At 36.6% G+C, this 16,957-nt stretch overlaps 1 protein-coding gene across 1 annotated transcript in view; it reads left to right on the top strand.

Moving 5' to 3' along the window:
• LOC128858454 (uncharacterized) overlaps nt 1-16,957 on the top strand; it is a 63,412-nt gene that overhangs the window by 39,365 nt on the left and 7,090 nt on the right. The window contains exons 3-7 of the mRNA XM_054094746.1: nt 10,727-11,003; nt 11,101-11,243; nt 14,143-14,328; nt 14,398-14,501; nt 14,568-15,835. Of these exons, the coding sequence (XP_053950721.1) occupies nt 10,727-11,003; nt 11,101-11,243; nt 14,143-14,328; nt 14,398-14,501; nt 14,568-15,835 (1,978 nt within the window). The remainder of the gene's footprint in view (nt 1-10,726; nt 11,004-11,100; nt 11,244-14,142; nt 14,329-14,397; nt 14,502-14,567; nt 15,836-16,957) is intronic.

A 16,957-nucleotide genomic window follows, 5' to 3' on the forward strand; every position in this document is an offset into this window, starting at 1 on the left:
AATACATTATCTTTGAGATATTACGTCCCCTTAGTATAACAATAGCCTATGTGCTCATAGGCTATTATTTTTTTTTTTTAATTTTTGGATTCTCCATCGACGATTTTATATGTGGTCAAAATTTTGTCAAATTCTAGTTCCACAAAGTGGGAGAGATTTGAGTGAGATTTGAGTGAGAGCTACTTTCGACAAAAAGTTTGAAATTCATTTTCTCAAAACATCAAAAAATTTATAGGCTATTTTAATACTAAGGGGACGATTACATCTATGCAACTACTGGTATTTTATATGATTTTTCCTTATAAAACTGTATTGCCATTTGGTATACACTTTGTGGTTTAAATCTAAATATTGAAAAGATAAACATTTTGGTAATTAAATTTTCCCACAATCGCCAGAAATGTTCTCAGAGAATTATTTAAATAGTTGTTAAAACTTTTGCCTAAATTTCTTACCATGCCAGCAAACATTCCTAAAATCAGTTCAGTGATATTGAGATATCGTCAAATGAAAAAGCTACTCAAGAGAACCCATGGTGAAAAGATTTTTGGCGGTGTGGCGAAGATCAGACTGCTAACCGGCTCTCAGCGATTTTGAAATTATCAGCTGATTGGCTGACATAACCAGGGTGGTCGTGGCAGCGTTTTGTTTACGAAAAAACTGAGATTGTGATGGTGATATACGAAAACATCAACACAGTTAGATTGAACGAGTGTGTGAAAACGTGTGAAATGAACCGGCAGAAGTCGGCTGTCAAGTACCCCGTGACGTTTTCGTTTTTCACCATAGTTGAAGGTCAAGCCTAGTAATCATCCGTGAAGCGAGCACAGTGAAGAAAATACATCTATGGAGCATTGAGGTCAACAGCTGGCCGGCTGAAGCGACTTCTTGTGGCAGTGCGAAAACTTGTTTTGAGAAAGGCACCTTTTCACATAAAAAAAACAGGCACAATCGCAGCAACGTCTGGAGTACCATAAACATGTACCAATGCCTGGAGTACCATGAACAACCTAACTTAACGTTTCGACACTAAATTTTGATGTTCTTCCATGGTCAATTGCAATGAAATTGACAATTCATATCATGAAATATTTTAATTCTTATATTGCCAACATCTGTGCAGCAGTGGGCTGTGATTTTGCATGTTTGACAGCCTATTGCTATTTTTTGGTGACGCTCACATTGACAACATCTTTGATAAGGCCGATTAAAAAAAAATTCCAACTAACATAAAAAAACGGCGCGATACGGGTCTTCTAATTTCGCCTCTATTTTCACCCGCCACTCTCAGAATGGACCTAATTTTGCCTACCCTGAATTTGTTCCACGGTGTAATTTTAGTTTTCTAGACTAAACTGTGCATTTCCCTTCTTTGCAAAAAAGGATCTCGGCGCGAGACTCAACAATCACGAAAAAATCAAATTAAGAAGTTTGAAATTTTGATTAACAGTTTTTAATTTTTTTTTAATTTGTGCAAAGTTTGAAATCTGGATTTATATGGTTTTTGTAGCAGTATTAACATTTTCATTTTTCCGTCAGGAAAATAGTACCTAAGTAAAAGTTCGGGCTTGCTTTTTGAATCGGCTATAAAAAAAAAACTAATCAATATTTTTTCAAACTTTTTTTATTTTGAAGATTGAACATTGTCATTTATGAATGAAAAATAATATCGTTCAAATGACTGCCACGACTGGCTTTACAATAGGCCATTCGATCAACCCAATTTTTAAGCACATTTTCGATTGTTTGGGCTCCAATTTCATGAATGGCAACTTCGATTTCGTGTTTTAAAGCATCAATCGTCTCTGGATGGTTCGCTTAGCATTTGTCCCTAACGGCTCCCCACAAAAAATAGTCCAACGGGCTAAAATCACAGCTCCGAGGCGCCCAATTGATATCGGAATTTCGGCTGATTATTCGGTTTTCAAAAACTGTAGCCAAAAGTTCGAGTGTAACTTTGGCAGTGTGACAAGTTGCGCCGTCCTGTTGAAACCAAATGTCGTCCATGTCATCCTCTTCAATTTTTGGAAACAACTCGTTGAGCATGTCACGGTAACGCTCGCCATTTACTGTAACCGCGGCTCCTCGCTCATTTTCGAAAAAAAAATGGCCCGATGATGCCGCCAGACCAAAAACCGCACCAAACAGTGACTCGTTGTGGATGCATTTGCTTCTCTACAGTAACGTGTGGATTTTCTGAGCCCCAAATCCGACAATTTTGCTTATTGACGTAGCCACCGATGTGAAAATCAGAAAAGAAGAAGAAGACTCACCACTTTGGAAATAGGTTTTCAATATTTCCCAATTTTGTTCAAGGGTATAGCGTCCCATTTCGTAAATGCCAAACCTTTAAGTAAATTATGGACACATTTGACATGTCATTTGTGTTACCATTCTCAAAAAAATAGGTGGTTCAAAAAGCAAACGCTATATGGTCCACCCTGGAGTTTTTCCTTTGCTTGTTGAGACCTAATTCCAGCAAATCTATAATTCAAGACGAACTATGGACGCTGTTTCCAAATTGGATTTGGTAAATTCAGTTTAAACGCGGTAAAATTTCGTGCATTATTATCGCTGCCGTCTGCATAAGTAGTTTTACTACGTTTCACATATTTTCTGTTCGTTTTTACATTTCAGGCCGTTACTAGTGTTTCAAATTCTAATACGCGGATATCTAATGCATTCTCGTTTTACCTATCGTATTTGTGAAAATTGAAATTACTCATTCGCTCAGAAACTCACATATAAGCGAACAAAGGCCACTTGCAAACATGACTATCAAAGAGATATATATTTAGTATATACATTAGGCTGGGTCGGTCTTCATACAAAAGCAAAGAATTTAAAAGGCTTATGTGGAGAGTATCTCGGAACAAATAAAAAAAATTATACATATACATACATATGGTATTAAGCCTCACCAACTTCACTTGAAATTAAAAGAAAAAGTGCACAACTCTGAATATGGAACTTTAATAGTTAAATACTATTTCGAAGAAGACGGTGTTCTGAGCCCTTTACAATGTCGTACGGTTTAAAAAAATCTTCATTTTGCTAAATCTTCTTTGGTTTGCAATTTATTATACACTATTTTTACTGGTGTTGCAATCTGGCAACTGACAGCTGTATCGCAAAGTTTGACATTTTTTGGCTTTTACGTACTCAGAACGTTTTGAAATACCAGCGCTATTTGTGTTGTTTACAGTAACTTAAAGGATTCATCTCGGTCCAAAAATGGAATTAAATCGTGAACATTTTCGTGCGATTATTTTTTACAACTTTCGACGTGGATTAACTCAGCAACATTGCATGGATGAACTTAATTCATTTTTTTGGCGATGAAGCTTCATCAAGGACCAGTGTTTATCGATGGTATGGTGAATTCAATCGTGGTCGTAGTTCACTCCAAGACGAATTTCGTGAAGATCGTCCAAAATCAGTTGTTGCTCCGAAAACCATTGATGCTGTGCGCGAACTGATATAGCAAGATCGTCATGTGACCTATCGTGAGATTGAGACAATCTTAGGCATTAGTGGGACCAGCATACATTCAATATTGCATAAACATTTGACTGTCAAAAAAAATTGTTCGCTCAAAAACAGGCTTGTGTCGATTGGTCGAAGGAAATGCTCAAAAAATACGATCGCGGGGCTTCGAAACACGTATATGACATCGTGACAGGTGATGAATCATGGATTTACGCGTATGAGCCCGAAAGTAAACAGCAGTCGACTGTATGGGTGTTTCAAGATGAGCCAAATCCAACAAAAGTTGTTCGCGCACGAAGCACTTCCAAGCAAATGGTAGCCTGTTTTTTCGGAAAAACTGGACATGTCGCAACCGTACCACTAGAACAACGCAGAACAGTAAATTCTGAGTGCTACACAACCATTTGTTTGCCAGTTGTCTTCCAAGAAATTAGGAAAACCAATCGCCAAAGACGGATGACTCTTCGCCAGGACAATGCGAGCTCTCACACATCGGCTCAAAAAACTGCATTTTTGAGTACCCAAAACATCGAATTATGACTTCTTTTTATTCCCGTACGTAAAAAACAAACTGAGAGGTCAACGTTTTTCGACACCTGAAGATTCGACATCAGAATACATGTTTTGGAGGTACCTCATTCAGAGTGGTTAAAGTGCTTCGACAATTGGTTCAAACGCATGCAAAAGTGTATAGATCTTCATGGAGAATATTTTGAAAAACAATAAAGTGACTTTCGATGATTAAAATTTGTTTTTGTTCTCCAATCCCGACATATAAAAGGCACCCCTCGTAAATACCAAAGAACAGCAACAGTTTTCGAAAGCAAAACAAAGGCAGATGTTCAAGAAAAATAATCGTAAACCAATTGAATCAAATAAAATTAAGAAAGAAAATTAAAAACAACAACACCGGAATATTGTAAGATTATTAAAGGGAAATGCCTTGGGGGTGAGACTCGAAGTGGTTCTTCATCACTGCATTAAAATTCGAGTAACCACTCGTATGGCGCGATAAGGAAACGGCATGAAACATTTCAATATGATCAGAACAGAACAACAATGTGCGGCACAATCGCGTGTCCCATGGAGCGATGGTGTGCGTTGCCGCGATAAATCGCTTTGAATCGCTTTGAAAACATATTTAATTGTACTGCTTTATCTACTTTATTTTAATCTGCTCCGCATATTTTCTATTTGTTTTCTTATTTCTTATCGCTTGTGAAATAAATTCTTGAATTAATATTATTGAGTAATTACTTGAGGAATTGATAGAGAAACACACAGGCAAATAAATTAGGTTTAAAATTTTCAAGTGAAAATAAAAACTATTTTCCTAGATTTTTGCAGTGATTTAGTAATACAATTTTTTGGAGTATTTATTAACTATTCACATATGCATACATGTGTACAATTTATTCCGAATTTGTTTATCCAACATCTCACAGTATGAAAACTAAAAATAAATTTGCTTACTTTATGGTTTAATACCTTTATCTTTCATTCAGTAGAATGCTATCGGAATTTAATCATGTATGTGTATGTGTATGTGTTTTAAAGCTATCAAATTATTACCATCAAATAGCTCTAGGCATAATTTGGCAACCATCTACGGTGAGCAATATTTAACGCCATGAGTTAGAATAGACTGTGGATAAAGTTCAGTGTGTGCATAAGATGTGGTAAAGCAATAGTAAATTAGTTACATTTTTTATGTTATATTTTATTATGTAGATAGATACAAGGGATGCAGCAGAACGAAACCGCACGCAATCTAAGAAGTCTTTTGTAATCCTATAAAACGTCCTTAATCCTGGTGAATGATGCTCTATGAAATAATAAATGGAACTCTTAGAACCTTGAAAGAAAAATGCCTAACATTTAGAATTTCAACTATGAGCAAATTTTAATATCGCTTTCTGTTCAAGACCGAACATTTGACCGAGATTCTTTTGCTGATTGTGGCATCTTGATGTTGTTCCACAAATGGAGCGAGACCGAACATTTTTATGAGTAGCTTTTTCGTGACTGGGAGGTTTGCCATTGCCTGCCAAGAACCGATCGCTATTAGAAAAAACATTTTCTATCATTTGGTGTTTCATGCGTGGATATTTGAACCTTCGTACTTCCGAATGGTAGTTACGCACCAACCCATTCGGCTACGGCGGCCGCCTGAGTGTACCCAGCTAGCAATTATAAATTAACAGTTAAAGCCTATCCGATCAAAATATTTCCCCGATTCCCTTCTTGCCAACTTTTATGTGACATCGTAGCTTCACTTCCGCAGTTCACAGAAACTCATCACAGAACAGCTGGTTTTTTTTTTTGCTGCCAAAAGCTGAAAAGTGGCATAGCACTAGTTAACAAGCTTGAATACTGGTTTACTAGAATTTCAGGCTGGAGAGTTTTCTGACAAGTTCACATTCCATCACCCACCTTTGGCCGGGTATGCCAATGTACAACCTAGAGACCCATTTATCCAGCTTCCTAATTGAAAATTCTCTCTTTGAACTTTCAGGCGAAGCAGGAACCGGAAATCTTGCACTTTTCTAAAGTTGGAAACTTTCCCAATATGCCTGTTGTAGACTTGTTATTGAGCTAAGATCTGGGAAGTTAAAAACCTAAATAACCACTGATTAATTTTTGTGTTTCGTTCCCACGATCATCCAAATAGTATTCTGTAGGCTCACATAACTTGATTGTATTAACGAGAGCGTGTTTTGTTGCCAATGTTAAGTTGTGCTTTGCTATGCTTTGTTATGTTGAATAGTGTCACGTTATGTTTCTTTATACTATGTTCTGTTTAGCTAGATAAACGAGTTTTGAAATACAAATTTCAATATAGGACAGTGTCATATTATTTTTGCTAAGTTATCTTATGTTATCTTATGCTATGTTATGTTATGTGTTACTAATAGCAAAGTAGTCAGTTTAAGAATTACTGCGTTAGTATAGTGATTGCTTAGCCATTATGATACATTTTATTTTTGTTTTACCTTGATTGCTCCTCAACTAAGATGAGACATTTTGAGCCATTATGTTTCTATGTCAGGACATAGTTGAATGTTAGTAATAATTTGGGCATTACTAAACTGTTTTAATGCTCATATTTTTCTTAGTAACTAATTCACTTTAATTGCACTTAGTTGTTAGCAAAGACTCCCCAAAAATCCAGTATTTGTAATCAGACGGATTCAAACAATGGCAAATTTGCAAACTGATTTTTTGTTCTTTTCTCTTGTCACCGGGAAGCTTCCCAATTCCGCATGGTTGTAAGTCATACGGACTATGCGCAGCGCTGGAAAATGAGAGCATACAGGTATTGTAAGACTTGTGCTTGGGACCATTACCTTGGTATGATTTGAATAACAATTTGTTTGGATTTTTACACTGTTACGTTTTTTTCAATTGTTTTCTCCAATCATTTTAATTTCACCAACACTTTTGCTACAAATACAACCCCGTACCATACATTTAGCTTACCAAATTTCACTGTGGGAATAATTTTCCTGTTTTTTAGGGCTGTTAGCAGCTTTCCCTAAACTATATTGGATCCATCGGGGTTAAGTAGCATTATTTTTCTCTCATCAGTCTCATCACTAAAAAAACATTGTTCTGGCATTCCGAATTGAGTGCGAAACGTGAGTTAGAGCAAAAGAAAATAGTTTGTCAACGTTAGCATGCGATAGGAATGACTGTTTTCTTGCACTTCTTAATGAAATTTGAATTTTAGAGAACTCTTCGGACTGTTTCACGACCTACTTTCACACAATGGCGATGTTCCATTCTTAGGCTGATCTGCGATTTTTCGTCAATTTGTTTATCTATTGACCTTTCCGTCGAGTGATCGAATCCACTAAGAAAATAATGTTACTATACAATATTGAATTGTGAAAGGAATTATGCATATAGTTCAACTAACTACCTTTTATCTAAAAATGGATATCTATGGAAAGGATATTGCTTTAAGTCGGAAGAGCATGCTCTAGCTACCGTTAGCTGTTGTGGAATTGGTATGGTTGTAAGATGCAAACAGCGTCCGCATTCAGTAAATTATTTTATTAAATTCGATGGAAAAAACAAAAGCTTGTTATTCCTGAAAAGCCAAAGTTTTTAAGTATAAAAAAGAGGCATAAAACCTTAACTCTTCCATACACTTGCACCTAACTAATATTGCGGTCTCGATTTCGCGACGCAAATTTCCTGGAACCGAGTATATGCGACATGTTTTTGGAAATTCAAGAAGTATACATTGGACTTGGCACACTTTCGCACTCGCAGAATATAGTTTAGAGTAACAATTTTGTGGCCTCAACCATAAACCGGCTAAGTCCGAAAACATAACTCCAAGAAAAAGCTCTTTATGCATACATTTATCTGCATATGATATGTGGCTATATAAAGAAACCGATACGTTCAGCCAATATTACATATATGTATATGCACAGAGATTTCAAGTAAACACATAGTATGGCTTTGTTACTAGAATACGGTGGCATACATATGAGTGCAATTCAATTCTTCCTTAAGTTGACTTAAGCGGTTATTGCTTATGTCCACAGAATTGTTGGTTTTGTTTGCTAATTCGATATTATCGCGTATCAAGTATGATTCATCAAAATAATAAGCGAAGTAGTATTTTTTCAACATTCACACTCGCGCAAGTGCATGTGCAACATATATTACATATATGCGAACTTTTCGATTGCTTGCTTACAATTGTCGCTGTTGTTGTAACGGCTTATCAATTACTCTTCAGGTTTGCACATTAACGCAAAAAGCAAAAGTAATGAAGTCAGGAAGTACTACTTTACTACTTTGCATATAAACTATTTTTTTTACAAATTCGCTCAAACTGGCGCACTGGCTCACTAGAAATTCTTGTGAATATAGGGTGATTTTTTAAGAGCTATAAGAAATTGTTTCAAAAAAACACATGTAAAATTCAGAAAAATTCATGAAATTTTTATTTAAATCGATAGTACAGTCCATATAATTTAATGTTTGAAGATTATTTCATGCAAATGTTGACCGCGACTGCGCTTCAAATGGCAATTTTGGCATACTCTTTCCAATTTTTCGGCCGGTATCTCACATATAAATGCTTTAATGTTGTCTTCCAATGCGTTAATTGAAGCAGGCTTGTCTGAATAGACACGAGCTTTAACATAGCCCCACAAAAAATAATCTAAAGGCGTTATATCACACGATCTGGGTGGCCAATTGACAGGTCCCGAACGTGGAATAAAATGTTCACCGAACTCGCCTCTCAACAAGTCCATTGTTACGCGTGCTGTGTGGCATGTGGCACCGTCTTGCTGAAACCACAAGTCATGCAAGTCATCATTTTGGGCAAAAAAAAGTTGGATATCATTTCACGGTAGCGCTCACCATTCACAGTTACGTTACGATTCGCAGCATCTTTGAAGAAGTACGGTCCAATGATACCTCCAGCCCATAAACCTCACCAAACTGTGACCTTTTCTGTGGATACATTGGTAGCTCTTGCAATTTTTCTGGCTGATCTTCACTCCAAAATCGACAATTCTGCTTATTTACGTACCCATTGATCCAAAAATGAGCTTCGTCGCTGAACACAATTTTTCAACTTTAAACTTTCTTAACAGAACACGCATTTTTTTAATAAAATTCAATGATTGCAAGCATTGCTCGTTTGTAAGACGATTAATGGTTAAATTATAGACCAAACTGAAGATGCTTGACAAATGAAACAAAACACGAAACGTGCGTCAGCTGTTTAAACCAACTGTTTAAAAAGATAACAGCTAAAAAATCACCCTTTATAAGTATATATAACAGGGTGGTCCACATATTGGATTGGTTTTAAAAATTCACAAGGATGAACAATTTTTTGGTATATTATTATAACAACTTCAAACTTATGGCCATTTCGGCCATGTAATTGCTCATACGACCTGTCCAATTTTTGACTACTTTTTCCAATAAATAAAATAATTTTATTTACAAAAAAAAATTTACAAATTAAGTTAATTAAAATAAAATATTTAAATACCAAATGAATTGGGTTTAAAACAGCTTTAAATTGAGTAAACCGGTTTTTTAGGCTAATTAAAAAGCAAAGCAAAATATTGCATTTGTCTTTATGACATTAAAAGAACTATAGAACAAATTTTTGATTCAAATCCTTGAATACGTATGTATATAGCAACTTCAGGTATGCACTCTATGGGCACAGATAAGAAAACGTATCCAAAATCTATGTCCGTAACTATAATTCGGATTTAGGAATGGGTTAGTTTAAATGTACTACTCCAACTACCTTAGGGATATGGTAAAAATATATAATTATAATTAAACAACTATCGTGCAATCGCTTTATATGGAAAATGTGTACCAGGGGAGAAAATTATCAAAAATCAAAAAGAACTTGGAACAGCTTCACTCTTGCACTTTGTTGTACTAAAATTTAATGGACTATAAAATAGCATGTCCACATATTTTTATATAATAAAGGTCGAGCAAAATTCGGGCGCCCAGGTACCATTACCTTCGAGGAAACCATTTGAGTATAAAGAGTGCGTGATCGAATTACTACTACTGGACTAACGAACTTGCAGTTTCTAATTTACGGTGAACAAACAACATTTTTCGTTTGTGAATAGCTGTAGACCTACAGTCAATTTTTTTGGTGCGTCGATTTTTGCAAAACCAATGGGTTAGCCCGAAAAATGTTTATATAAAAAATTATATAGCATATCGAACAAATTTGTCCGCACTTCCTTATAAAACACAATTGCAAATATATAGTTTAAATTTCAAGTAAATGGGTCAAAGTTTGTTGGAAAATGGGGCCGACCGTCGAGAAAAAATGCATTCAAAATTTCCAGTGCGATACACATCGGAGAGGTGCTGCGTAAAAATTCGAATTCTTTAGACATCTTTCCACCTTAATCCTTCGGGAATATTATTTTCTTTTAAACACAAAAAAAAAATATTTTCATATTTCGACAGTGGCCGAACCCCTCAAATGAGGTGCGTTGTCTACTTATAATTTAAATATCTCATTAGATGTGTACTTGCACCTTTACTTTTACTTAAGGAGGCAGTAAATTAAATCTAATTCTTGACTTTTTGACGTTATGACGTTCTTCCATTCCGTCTAGTATTGTATCTTTTCTTCACATTACTTTTACTTATTACTTATTTGCCGCCATTAATCAATTTTTTTTATTTTGTTCTCTTTTTCGCACAAACGCAGTTGAGTGACATATTCGGAACGAATTACCGTGTGCCGCTTACGGCCATATCAATTACAATTAAATTGGCATCAAATACTCATTTCCGCTTGGAGAAGGATTTATTCGTTAACAATTCGCGCATGAATAGTTTCACTATTGTTGGTTCTCATCGAGATGGCGAACAAGTGGAAATCACAACGGGCGCTTTTCCGGGTGGCGATGGCACTATTGGACCGTATCCAGAAATATTGATGCAAGATGTATTTTCTGTGGTGGTGCGAGAGGGCGCATTCGCAGGTGAGCACTGATTGACAACTTAATTTATAATCAAATTCATCTCAAATTGTGTTGTTTAATTAAATTTCGTCAACATTTTCGTGTTTTTTGTTTATAGGCAATAAGAAATTCACTGTGCGCAATAGCAATGACTTGATTTTATACTCAAATGCCTTCAAGAGAGCCGAAATTAACGGACGTTTCGTGGGCGTAGCCGATTTGCGTATCGAAGAGAAAGCGTTTAATTCAGCAAATGCCACGGTAAGTAGCATTTAGTTGAGTGGAACGATTTCGCAGCATAAATATGTGCAAATATGTGAATTTTTCGATATTCGAAAATCCATTGAGATAACATGAGACGTGATACGGTCGATTACATAGTTGCACAAAAAACAAACAAGGAGACTTCAAAATGCGATATCTCAGTGAACAATTAAGATATTTGAGCAAACTCAACGGCATTTAAAAGAGGAAGACTTATAATTTAAAATACCACGTCTACGTTTTTATGAAGAGCAAAATCTTCGTAGCTAGATAACCTCAAAAATGCGCAAAAACAGCGTTTTTTGCACTTTTAGGTTAGGATATCTCAAAGTCCTGACGTGATAGAACAATTTAAACCCCGGATTCGGATTCTACGCAAAAAAATACTTCGGAAATGGCACTACACTTTTATAGAACATTTCGAACCCATTTTTTTGCAGACCTGTGTAATCAATATAGATAAAATAGGGAAATATAGGGAAATATAGGGAGAAAAAAGTAAAAAATTTGGTGATCTCAACTGTGGCTGACTTCCGCAAAACATCTGATATTTTTTGTTTATGAATGCAATCCTCATAACAGTAATTGATTATGCGGAGTACTAAGAGCCAAAAATTTAGTTCACATGTACTTCCTCGGTTGTCAGCCCTACGCGTCAAATGAGACGGAAACATTTAAAGAAACTTTACAATATAAAACAACTAAGTTCTTCAGGAGGCGGCTTGAAACTGTAGGTCCCTCTATTTGTGGAACAACATCAAGACGCACGCCACAAATAGGAGAAGGAGCGCGGCCAAACACCCAAAAAAGATGTACTAGCCAATTATATATACATATATAAGTTCTAAAGAGAAAAACTACCTCAAAATTTTGTAGCTCCTCTTATCGATGCTTTATCTAAGACAATGGACACTGAACACTCTGAGATGACATTTAAATCGTTTAACAATTTTTACACCCTTTTCGTTTTCTGCACACAATGCCTGTGGGAAAAAGAATTATAGAAAATTCAAAATTCCATTAGCCGAATCTCACCAAGTTTGAAAGAATCAGCTGATTGGCTTACGTAACATGTGTCATATTAACACGTTCCCGCCGGCGCTGTTATTCATGATCTTCGCCCACAGACGGCAACGTTTACATCTTTTCGCTCTATCGGAAGCGATTGCAGGTTATATAAAACGAAATTGTTTCATAAGGGTAGTCGTTTATGGCTTCTCATCTCATAGGTACCGTCTAATAAAGTACCATTGGTGGTACACGCCGTCCCATGAAGCAATCTTGTGCGGGCCACCGCTGGTACACGCCGCCTCATGAAGCAGACTTGTGCGAGCCACCGGTGGTACGCGCCGGCGTGAACGTGTTAAAGAACTGAGATAATGTTGGTAATATCTCCGCTCATGTTACTTCGTTGCCGTCTGAACAACGGCTGTTCGGTCGAGTGAGTGCATGCGTGCGTAATGAGCGAGGAGAATTCTGCTGCCGATTTCCATGTGATGTGGCAGTCGAAGTTACTCACACGATTTGGTTTTCCACCATAGCGGATGGCCAAACCTGGTAGTCTAATCATCCTTGGTTATAGCCAACTTTGTCTACACTTCGTTTGGTATAATTTGCACTATGTAACATCAACATTTCGGCTAGAATTGTTTCACGCTCTTGAAAGCGTTACTAGCGTTAGAGTTCGGTTAAAAGTACAGCTTTCTGTAATAAAATTTGAAGGCTACAAAATTTCTGATAACCTGCAAAATACGCATTTTAATGAAGAGTTTCCCTAGTGGATGAATTTTGTTGGCCGTCAATGCGTCAGATTATATCTGTCCGTGACTCATAATCCACAGACCAATTTAACTTTTCATTCCATACATAACAAAGGGTGTTTCATCAAGCATGATATGATTTTTTAATAATCTTAAAATACGTTAGCTGTTCAGAATATTAACATATTCTTAATGAAGTTTTGAATATGACATCACTCAAATGGCCTGCATTGCTTCTATTGCTGGCTCGAGTCCGATGCACCCTATTTTCAAGCAGTTTTTCGACTAAATCGCGTCGTACGTCATTAATAGGAGTTAAATATTGGACTTAGAGGAACGAAGAGCGTCTGATTTATTCACATAGACCAATCATTTCAAATAATCCCAGAAAAAATTGTCTAATTGTGTTAATCACAAGTTTTTTGGGGCCATTCAATGCTAAAATTTCTCTAAATTATCGAATCGTCAAACATTTCCAATAATTCGATTGTTTCCCGTACCGTGTGGCACGTACTCACGTCCCGTTGAAACCAGATGGTATTAAAATCAATTTATTCCAATTTTGACTATAAAATGTTGGTTATGGTCGATCTTTAACGATCTACACTGACAGAGACAGTGTCACCACCTTTATTTCTGACGAAGTACGGACCGATGATTCCACCTTACCAAAATCCTCTTTACCGAGTAGATGATTATTGCATAACTGAGAAAAGTGCACAAATAGTTGCAACCAGAAAACGATTATTTTAATAACAAAATACAATGTTTTGTAAATGCTGTTGAGACGTAAATCTTTGCATTATAATATTTTAATCACAACTGAATACAATGGAAAACTAATGGCAGGTCTTGGCACATTAAATATGGCTGAAACGTAATGGAGAAATCATACCACGCTTAATGGAAACCGTTTTAGTAATACAGTAGGGAATGGTTTTGAACAATGGGAAAGCGTAGAGACTGTTACATGTTTTCCCTGAGCCTTTTCTATAATTTGTGGCAAACATACCCTTCGACATTTTCTTGGATTTTAATTATGCATGAAAACTCTCGCATAGGAGAAATTGCTTTTAAAAATTAACTATATCCAGCGAATAAATAAATAAGTTTCACAAATTTCCAACTCATTTCAGCTACACATTGAAAACTCACACATCGACAATATTTATCGTTTCGAAGCATCGCTGCGCGAGATAAAATTCAGCAATTGCAGCATTGGCACCATCAATAGTGGCTCTTTCGATGTCAATAATATCAATTTTATTGCTTTTGTAAATAGTCGCATCGATGTAATCAAATCGCGGGCCATTACCGAGAAGGTGAGTGTACATGTAGAAAACTTCTCTCATTTTAATTAAATTTCAGAATTTAATCCACTATCTTTTTAGTTGTTTAGTATGCACGTGTCCTTCATCGGTGGCGTTATCGGCTACATCGAAGGCGAGGCTATACACGGCAGCGGCATAAACGAGCTGATTTTTCGAAACAACAGGTAAGTAGCTCAGCTAGCTATTCGCCTATCAATTCAAGTATTTTGCCTCTCCGTTTCTCTTGACAGGATCGACACTATCCATGAAAATGCCATACATGTGAATGCCATCAACGCGACTATCGCCGACAATCGTATTAAGCATCTCGGTCCGAACTGGTTGCGTGTCAAAGAGTGGTCCAATATTGTGATTGAGAAAAATGTTTTCGGTGATTTTGGCGGCATTATACTGGAGGAAACAAAGAAGCCAGGCATTTGTCGCTTCGAAAACAACTCGCTCACAGTGCCCCAGCAGGGCAGTTTAAATATCACAAATCGTCATTGTATATTGCGTGAAATCTCCGTCCTTTTACCGTGTCGATGCAATCGAGATTGGCTGACCAATCTCTCCGACCGCGATTTACGCTCCGAAATCTACTGCACGATCGATACGAAATTGGGTGCGTGCTTCAATGCAACCACCTTTAATATGCTCAAGTATGAGAACGAAGTGTGTGACGAGACGAAAACAACAGTAGACTGTGGCGCGAATCGTAACCTCAAGAAGGTGGATGGCAAATTCTTTACACTCGAAGAGCTCGAACGTCAAGATTCACAATTGTTATATATTATCTACCTCAGCGTAACCATAGTTTTGGCCGTCGTAGCAGTCATTATATTAGTTTTAGTTTTACGCTGTTTATGCCGTCAGAAAAAAGGCAACAGTGGTGGCAACTTAAGTCAACATCATCGTCATGAGTTTACCGAACACGAACAACAAATCATTGAACGCACTTTACAACTCGTACAAAAGAGATATCCCAACATTCACGCACGCGTAGAACGCCTGTGCCAAGAACTGCTGCAAACCAATCGAACAGAGAAGCAATGCATTAGAACTGTCACAAAAATTGAGGATTTACTTAATAAGATTGAACGATCCGAAGATCTGAACGACTTTTGCAGCGTGTTGGCGCAGCACTTGCAACCGCAGTCGCAAACTCTTCAGCATACCCCGGAAGTGGTCTATAGTACGAATAGTTTCGTGCAAGTGCAGCATGAGAATTACGGTGGACCGCTCTATGCTGTCCAGCGTATAGATACATCACATACTATTGCCAGCATGAGGGAGCGTGAGCGAGATTGTGAACGCGAAAGAGAACGTGAGCGTGAGCGGGAGCAAGAGTGCGCGAACAGCGCTATAAATGGTCACAACGATGAGACGCTCAATGTGCCCAATGAACCTTTCTACGAGGAACTGGGCCAGCCATTATTGCCCGATTATGCTTCGCCACAAGATCATGCAGCAACGGGTCTGAGCGGCGAATTGGAATATGCCGAGCCTATCAATAATCGAGGTAATTTAATGTACTAAAATCAAAATTTGGCACGCGCAGCACACAAAATTACAACCGCACCATTGTCTCCAGCACTAAAAACAAATTTAAAAAATTATAAAAAAAGCTCTGCGAGTTGGGTAGATCGATATTCTCTACACTTTAACGCACTGTAGGCTGTGAATTTAAAAAATGCTGAAGAATGTGTAAATATGTATGTTATATGTAGGTGTTTGTTGTATTGGTTTGCGAAAGCTTGCATTCGATAACATAGTCACATGAAAGCTCAAAGTGAAAGCTTTTGAGTTGTTCTCTCGTTGTAAGGGCAGTAAAAACTTTTATTTCAAAACCTATAGCAAGTTCAAAATATTTCTAATTTGAGAAGTAAGAAAATTTCCTGAATTTGAAAAGCTTCTGTTCAATACAAAATGAAAAATACTTCGATTACGGTTGATAAATATTCTTTAAAGTACTGACGTTTATACATATATTAAATCTTACAAGTAAACCCAAATTATTTTTTTACGAAGGTCACAGGTGTACAAACATGTATATAATTTTGACATTCAGAATATAAAAACACAAATATGTTGTAGACAAAAATTTTGAATAAGAAAATCTTACAATGCAGAAGAATCAAAATCTCGAATTTCGCGCCGATTCTCTCGCCTAGAAAAAAATTAAGTTACAGCTCTTAAAAAAATTGTTTTCATACATTTACGTACTTACAGTTGTGTTCATGAAAATAATAATGCCGGTGCGTGTTAGCTATTTAACTATCAAATCTAATGAAAACCACAATTTCCACGTAAAAATTTATGAAAACAGTAATTTTTAACTATTTTTAATAATATATAAGTATACAGTTTCACACAAAGGCTTTAATAAAAGCAGATTCAAAAATTATGGTGTTCACGAAAATATTAGTAATCATGATGAAAAATAGAAATTCAAGCCAGGGTAATATTTTTTCACAAGAATTTGAGCCCATGCTCTTTTAACCCGTACCATAATTTTCAGTCCATCATGTTTAATCTGATCGCTATGTCTGATGGGCGATGTACATCCTTTCTGAAGTCTATTCCACAAAAAACCCTGTTTTGCTCTCCGGTCTCCTCTGTTGAGTCATTTTTTAACGGGCTT

This window comes from Anastrepha ludens, chromosome 3 (assembly GCF_028408465.1).
Source record: "Anastrepha ludens isolate Willacy chromosome 3, idAnaLude1.1, whole genome shotgun sequence".
NCBI lineage: Eukaryota > Metazoa > Arthropoda > Insecta > Diptera > Tephritidae > Anastrepha > Anastrepha ludens.